The sequence below is a fragment of the Arachis duranensis genome, chromosome 4, assembly GCF_000817695.3.
Source record: "Arachis duranensis cultivar V14167 chromosome 4, aradu.V14167.gnm2.J7QH, whole genome shotgun sequence".
In the NCBI taxonomy this organism is placed as follows: domain Eukaryota; kingdom Viridiplantae; phylum Streptophyta; class Magnoliopsida; order Fabales; family Fabaceae; genus Arachis; species Arachis duranensis.
Genome location: NC_029775.3, coordinates 49,168,788 through 49,177,125, shown reverse-complemented (window position 1 = coordinate 49,177,125; position 8,338 = coordinate 49,168,788). Strand labels below are relative to the sequence as shown.

The 8,338-nt window shown below is 33.3% G+C and overlaps 1 protein-coding gene across 2 annotated transcripts; it reads left to right on the top strand.

Annotated features, from left to right (window-relative positions):
• The first annotated feature begins 4,559 nt into the window (after positions 1-4,559).
• Positions 4,560-8,338, top strand: LOC107484194 (auxin efflux carrier component 4). 2 transcript variants are annotated; one of them, XM_016104815.3, is made up of 7 exons: positions 4,560-5,935; positions 5,970-6,202; positions 6,275-6,546; positions 6,653-6,738; positions 7,353-7,510; positions 7,791-7,867; positions 7,962-8,338. In XM_016104815.3, exons 1-7 carry the CDS (start codon positions 4,864-4,866, stop codon positions 8,026-8,028), a joined length of 1,965 nt encoding a protein of 654 aa, XP_015960301.1. In that variant the 5' UTR covers positions 4,560-4,863; the 3' UTR covers positions 8,029-8,338. The 2 variants fall into 2 exon arrangements, with proteins under 2 accessions (XP_015960301.1, XP_015960300.1); XM_016104814.3 differs by having other exon boundaries at positions 4,569-6,163; positions 6,249-6,546.

Genomic DNA, 8,338 nt, shown 5'->3' with positions numbered 1-8,338 from the left:
TTTGTAATAACATGCTCTGTCCTTAGTCCTTACATTTTGTATGGATTGCAGTTACAATACTTCTAGGTTGATTCTAGCTAGCCATTGAATGATTTGGACAGTGTTATAGGAAGAAATGACTACGAGCCAAATGCAACACATTCTCCTGTTTCAAGATGCTGCAACTTATGATTGTCGAACCGTACGAGATATTCTTATTTAATTAGATTCTCTCAAACGAATAAGAGATTTGCAGAATGATATATATAGAGTATAAAAGTTAATTTTTATTTTGGTAATTTAATTAAGTGAATTCTACTCACTTTTTTAAATAATATATAATTTATTTTTCATGATGTGTTAATTTTTAATTAAATGATATTTTAATTTAATACCTAATTATATTTGTGACTTGAGTTACTTCAATTTAATTAGACTTAAGTTTTAAAAATATTTAAAATAAATAATTATATAATTTTTTCAAATATTAATAATTAAACCATTTTTTTAATTATTCTTTCTGAAAAAAAAATTCTATTCCATTATCACTGCCGTCATAACAAGCAAGCCAACGTCATCGTTGTCTTTATAAATTAAATTATTTATTTTAGAAATTAAATTGCTGAAAAAATAGAGAGTGATCATTAATAAGTATATTTCGATAAACTATAATTCATGTACAAATATATTGACAAAAATTAGCATACATCATAAAAATTATTACAGAATGTCAAAGTTATTATCAGTAATTACAAGTTTAAAAGTTTCGTCATTTTGACAAAAAAAAGACTCATCAATCTAATATGTCCACACCATAGTTTAAAAATTAAATCCAAATGACTCACTCAATTTTCTACTTAATTTTTCGATATATCAAGAGAGAAACTTACTCAACCTCACTTGTTCATATTATGATTTTATCACAAAATTAAAAAATATTTTGACACTCCTCTAGTCATTCTATATTATGACTATAATAATTTATGAGTTATTTATAACTTCTTATGCGGTTAAAATATAAAAACTCTAAACCCATAAACATAAATCCTAATTTAGTAACTAAATAAATAAAATTAAAATACTTCAAATTAAATTAAACATTTAAAAAAAATCATCTAATAACTTTTAAATAATTCTTGAACTTTTTATATTACACACATTTAGAGCATGTATCATCTAACTTTATAGTTGGTCATTAGGTAACTTTTAGTTAGAGGTTCTTAATTTGTTATTTCTGTTCTAGTAGTTTGGCAATCGATGCCTCTTCGATCTTCACTTTCTATACAGTTAAAGATTGACATTGCATGAACATGATTCTTTTATTAGTTGTTGTCATCCCCCTTATGATTCTGCTCCTTCTCTGAAAAATCAGGCTCCTGAAAATCATGTGAAACCCAGAAATAGAGGCAAAAAAGAGAGATCAAAGTGATATTGTTTGGATGATTGTTCCAATGATTTTAAACGATTTTTTGTTACTGGAAATGCGTGAAATTACATTAAGTACTTTTATAACATGGGAGTTACTTAGATAAAAACACCTAAAATATTTTTTTAAAATATTTTTTAGTAATTAAAATTAATATATATAATCGTTTAAATCATGTTATTTTTATTAAAATTAGCCTAGAAAATTGATTTAACCGAAAAAATAATGAATCAAATCTTGAACTGGTCTAAATTAATATTATTTTTTTATAAAAAATAACTACAATACTCTTATTTTTCCTTTCAATATCCACCCGCCCTATCACACGTTAGGTTATAATTGATTATTTAATTTTCTTATACATTAATTATAATAAAGACTAATAAAATAATATTTTTTAATTAGCATTAATATTAATTTATTTCGTTTTAAGGGACTCAACTAAACCTTCATCATTGTATAGCAATAAATCTCGCTTCATTTGTTAGTACGTAATGATATTAGCAATAAATCACTTATCATGTGTTGGTATGTAATGATATTAGGTTAAAAATAATATTCTTTTCTTCTCTTTTCTATTGTTCTTCCTTAATTCATCGTCATCATCATTCATGTCTTCTTTTTTTAAATCAATATGATTTGTTTAACTTATTTTATTGTTCAACCTCATCAATTGTCTATCTTATTTTGTGTTACATCATAATTTATTTAATTTTTCTGTTCCATATTACAGTTTTTTTATTGACATACAGTCACTCATATTGATGTTGTCACGTTTCTGGAGAATATAATCAATCTCATCTTTTACTGAATGTAGATAAATTTGTAATATTTGATTTTGATATTTTAAAATTTTTTATATGAGCTGTGTTTTAAAATTATGATTTTTATTTAAAAAAATTGGATAATTATAAATATAATAGAAAAGAATATAAATGAAGGATTTTTGGATGTAACAGCACAAATTTTGATCATTATAATGAAAGAAAAAATATATCAAGTTATTGTGGAATGTGATAGCAAGCTCGGTCGTTAAAATGGGCTAAATTTATTGAGTCAGTTTGTTTATATATTTAAATGGATAGGTTTTATCTCTAAAATTAAATCCATTTAAATTTTGAGATAAACGGGTTGAATCCGATTAATCCAAAGAAAATGATGAGTTAAATAAATTAGTAGTCTGCAGACTAAATAGATGTCTCGTTTATTTTTTTACATTTTTTTAAAAAAATAGTACTTTTAGTCGATATTTTTCTTGATCCGACTCAAAAATCTAACCCATCAACTAAAAAATTATTTTTTAAAGATTTTTTACCTAAAAATATTTTTTATCAAAATATTTTTTAAAAAATAAAATAAAAGAATAAACAGGACCCGTTTAATCTATTGGGTTGACCATAAACGATCCAAACTAAAGAATTATAATCTACGAATGAAGTAAATTTAAACAAATCCAATTTAAACAAATCCAAAATAAATAGGCTGGACTAACCCATTTGACAGCTTAAATGAGAGTGTTATTTAAAATATATTTTTTTTATTATTGATGAATTATTATTACCTAGTAGTTCTCATATCAAAATGTAGCAATTATAGTCACCATGATGACGATAAACATACTAAAATTCACATAGTGTGTCCATATATATAAAATATTAGGTTTACATAAAAAAATTTAACTATCAAATTAATCATTATATAATTATGTATAAATAAATATTATTTCAAACGTTTTTTATGTAATTTTTTGTATTTTAATTAGGGATGATAATAAAATAAATTGATAAAGACGAATTTTTATATTAACCGATTTTCGCTCACCCTATTTTATTTTATTTAAACTCTGTCTCATTATTATTTATGGATATAAAATTCTATCCCAAATTCACTCACTAGTTACTCACCTCATTCCTACTTTTATATATATAGCCACTTAGATAAAATAATGTCCCTTTTTATAAGTTTTTTTAAATTAAAATTTAACACATATAACCAGTTAAATTATGTTATTTTTATTAAAATTAGACCGAACAAATTAGTTTGGTCAAAAAATTAATAAATTAAATTTTAAATTGGTACAAATTAATATTTTTTTAATAAAAAATAACTATAATATCTTTATTATAAAAAATAACTAAAATACTCTTATTTTATATATATTAATTAATTTTAAAAATTTTAAATTTTAACTTTAGAACGAAAAAGAAAAAAAAGTTAGAATTTAAGATTCTCTAAATTTTAATCTTGTCCTACCTCAATCCGAATAGAAACTCATTCTGTGCAAAATCTATCTAGATCAAATTGAGACGAGTGGGATACCCATGAATACGAGCTGTATTGTGAGGCCTAATTTCAACATGTATTCATTGAGTCTTTTCCAAAAATCTGATATAAAATGCTCTATATCAGAAACTTTGTCCCTCAATTGAGCTTCATTTAAATGGTGAAAAGATAAATAATCAAGCAGAGAAAAAATAGAGGGTTTGATTGATTTTTATATTTAAGATGAAGCAAAAGAATAATAAAAAATCTTGGTTTCACAATTTTTTTATTTTCAAAATAAAAGTACGAAAAATGAACACGATAACAGATCGAACTCAAAAGTTTTCAACACCAGATTTAATACTCCGTTATTCCCCACCACACGATCCATTGCTAGCATGCAACATTTAGCTTTATGCACCTCCCATCCTGGGTTACCCTTAACTATAGCGGGCGGTTACTTCCTAACTCAACTTCTCATTGGTCCCCCACCCTAAACCCAGCCCAATATTGCTCAATGCTCATCAATAATCACTCACTTTAATTTCCAAAACAATATCATAAATTACCATCAGATATATACGAATTTTATTTCTATATAATATGTATTTTTGTATATTTTTATATCTATTTGTATATTATTAAAAATAATTTTTTTTCCTGTTTCCTTTCTTATCAATCATTTTTAGTATAACAATAAAAAAGTATATAAATAAATATTCAGAAAATAAAATATAATATTTCTTCGTTAAAAAATACGTGACTTTATTGCTTTATTTTATACGCACACATATGGCTACATCTTCTTCTACATCCTATTATCTACGTATGAGTGTAATTTGAGTGATGACTACCCCCTTTCTCTCTCTACCTGCGTCACTGCCTATATATACTCTTCCCAACCTACACCTTTATCTTTGTAAATTCACTGTCTCAGACTTCACATTCTCTCTCTAAAATTCCTTCAGCAAAATCAGCAGAGAGAACAGATCACTGAACCAACCCCAACCCTCCTAAACCACTTACTACTAGTTAGTTATCTAACGGTTTCTTCATTTCTTTCTTTCTGTTTCAATTTTTATTCCTATTTTACCCTCCAGGCTCTCCCTAATTTCCAAGCTCATGCCATTCCACCATTAACCAAACTCTCTCTCAAAACTTAATCAAAAAGAAGAAAGACAAAAAGAAAAGAAAAGATGATAAGCTGGAAGGACCTATACAGCGTCTTAACAGCGGTGGTTCCGCTGTACGTGGCGATGATCCTCGCGTACGGTTCCGTCCGGTGGTGGAAGATTTTCTCGCCGGACCAGTGCTCCGGGATCAACCGTTTTGTCGCGATCTTCGCCGTGCCGCTGCTTTCTTTCCACTTCATATCCTCCAACAACCCTTACGAGATGAACTTCCGGTTCATCGCCGCCGACACGCTACAGAAGGTGATGATGCTCTTTGCCTTGGCCATATGGACCAACTTCACCGCCAACGGAAGCCTCGAGTGGATGATCACCATCTTCTCCCTCTCCACATTGCCCAACACTCTTGTCATGGGGATCCCACTCCTCATCGCCATGTACGGCGACTACTCCGGCCAACTCATGGTTCAGGTGGTGGTGCTCCAGTGTATCATATGGTACACTCTCTTACTCTTTCTCTTCGAGTACCGCGGAGCCAAGCTGCTTATTATGGAGCAGTTTCCGGAAACCGCGGCTTCTATTGTGTCCTTTAAGGTGGACTCCGACGTGGTTTCGCTCGACGGTAGAGATTTTCTTGAGACCGATGCGGAGGTTGGTGATGACGGTAAGCTTCATGTTACTGTGAGGAAGTCTAACGCGTCGCGAAGGTCGTTCATGATGACGCCGCGTCCGTCGAACCTAACCGGCGCCGAGATTTACAGCCTTAGCAGTTCCCGGAATCCGACGCCGCGAGGGTCCAACTTCAACCACGCAGATTTTTACTCCATGATGGGGTACCACCCGCCGAGGCATTCTAACTTTGGTGCTAATGACTTATACTCCGCTCAGTCCACTTCGCGGGGGCCTACGCCGCGTCCCTCCAACTTCGAAGAGAACATGAGCTCCCCGAGGTTCGGGTTTTACCCGGCGCAGACAGTTCCCACTTCGTACCCAGCTCCCAATCCAGAATTCGCTGCCAGCTTGAGCAGCAAGAGCGTCAAGAATTCACAAGTGCCACCAGTGGCAGCTCCGCCTCCTCCCCCACAGGTTCAGCCTCAGCCACAGCCACAGGGGCAGCAGTTGGTTCAGGCTCAACCTGGTAGCGGCGGTGCTGCTGCTGGTGCTAAAGCGAGCCATGATGCAAAGGAGCTCCACATGTTTGTGTGGAGCTCCAGCGCTTCGCCGGTTTCAGAAACTGGCGGGCTTCACGTGTTTGGCAGCGCGGATTTTGGAGCGTCCGATCAGTCTGGTCGCTCCGATCAAGGCGCGAAGGAGATCAGGATGCTGGTTGCTGACGAGCACCCTCAAAATGGGGAATCCAACAAAGGTATATTTGCTTCCTTTTTCTTTTTTAAAGTTTGTTTATGTAATTTGACAAGGGAGGAGAATCATACATATTGATGGGTTGACAGTGGAAGGTGAGTTTGGTGGGGAAGAGTTGAAGTTCCCAACAGGGAAAGTAGATGGGGAGCAAGGAGAGGAAGAAGGGGAGAAAGAGGGTCCCGGAGGGCTGAACAAACTGGGGTCGAGTTCGACGGCGGAGTTGCACCCAAAGGCAACCGGAGCGGCGGGGGTTGGAGTGTCAAAACACATGCCTCCAGCGAGTGTGATGACGCGCCTGATACTGATCATGGTGTGGAGGAAGCTTATCCGTAATCCCAACACTTACTCCAGCCTCATTGGTGTCATTTGGTCCCTGGTGGCCTTTAGGTAAATATCGACTTCTTACTGTGGTAATTGCTTTTATAGTTTGAAGATACTAGCTAGGTTAGTTAGTTAAGACTTTGATTATGATTAATTAATTGATTGATTGCAGGTGGCATGTGCATATGCCAAAAATAATAGAGAAATCAATCTCCATACTGTCTGATGCTGGTCTTGGAATGGCTATGTTCAGCTTGGGTGAGTGGTCACAGTTCCTCCACAAATTTGCCACTCCTTCAATGATTCTTAGCGTAGCTTCTTTTCTTCATTGACTATTTCCATTTTCCCCTTTTTTACAAAGACAAACATGGCTATAGTGATTCCCATTTCCAGCGGTACATACACGTAGCCAGATCTAGTTTTGAGTGGTTACGCTTAATTAATTTTATTCGCATGTTGTAGTTTCTTTAGGCAAGTAGTAAGTAGATCAAAAATGATAACCAACGCAATAAAATGGGTATGTGTATGTGTGTGAATCTATGAAAAGTATGGATTTGGGGGAAAGCGAGTTTAAGCAAGGGACAACCGTCCATTATGGTGAAGTTTGTTACCGCAAAGCAACAACAGCATATATAAGCAGATCATGTTCATCACCCGACATGTGGGGTCGTGTATTGAACGACGTCGCTTTGCGGTCCAGGGTGGTGCTGGTGACTGCTGCCATTTTCCTCTTCTTTTTATATATATATATATATATATTATTTCTTTCTGGGACCAAATTAGGCATAGGTAGTTGAATCGGACGAATCATGCACTACCCATAAATATGTTTTAATCTTCACTCACTGTTAAATCTAAAAATGGATTTGTAGGTCTGTTTATGGCACTTCAACCCAAGATAATTGCGTGTGGTAACTCGGTAGCGACTTTTGCTATGGCGGTTCGCTTCCTCACTGGCCCAGCGGTTATGGCAGCAGCTTCCATCGCTGTTGGCCTCCGTGGCACCCTCTTACGTGTTGCTATCGTTCAGGTAATTATTTTACCTACCAATAATTTATGCTACTTTTTCAATTTTTCTGTGTCTAAATCTTTGAGAAAATTATTATTACATTCATGTCTTTTCATGTGATGTCTATGTCTATGTGTTGTTCCTCTCCGATCATTAATTATTGATGCCATCATTTTAGAGAATTTGAATGCTTTTGGAGCCAACTACGTATCTTGTAATTAAGAGTTTAATGTTTTTTTTACGTACACTGATTTGTATATAATATATTATAACAGTTTTGGTTATTATTATTTGAACATAGGCTGCACTTCCACAAGGGATTGTTCCCTTTGTTTTTGCCAAGGAGTACAATGTCCATCCAGCCATTCTAAGCACAGCGTAAGCAATTTTCAATTCAATATAATTCAAACTTTCTTATATGATTTTTAATTTTTAACTTTAATTCTTATATATTGTATGAATTTAAATGTAGGGTTATATTTGGGATGTTGATAGCACTGCCAATTACTCTAGTCTACTACATACTCCTTGGTTTGTAAAAAAATAATGGAGTGACCCTTAATTTTTCAACCTTTTTATTCTTTGGGAGTTAGCAATGGACGTGCATGAAAGGAAATAATGATTCTGCATTTCTGGTGTATGTTGTTAGCAACCATGAGGATTTTCTGGGGAGCAGCTAAGACTAGGAAGAAAAAAATGACGCAAGAATCACAAAATTTAAACGGTGGTGAGATCCTTTCATCAGGTTTTTTTCCAAAATTTTGGGAACATATAAAAATAAATAAAAATGAAAAAAGTTGACCTATTTGGCCCCCATATCTTCTTGAATCTAGTAGTGCCTCCCCCTAT

What these genes read in the sequence shown, in the direction of transcription:
- LOC107484194 (XM_016104814.3), top strand. Translation starts at nt 4,864, where the DNA reads ATGATAAGCTGGAAGGACCTATACAGCGTCTTAACAGCGGTGGTTCCG. An exon ending in AATGGCTATGTTCAGCTTGG is followed by an intron (nt 6,739 to 7,352) that starts GTGAGTGGTCAC and finishes ATGGATTTGTAG; the next exon opens with GTCTGTTTATGGCACTTCAA. An exon ending in CCAGCCATTCTAAGCACAGC is followed by an intron (nt 7,868 to 7,961) that starts GTAAGCAATTTT and finishes ATTTAAATGTAG; the next exon opens with GGTTATATTTGGGATGTTGA.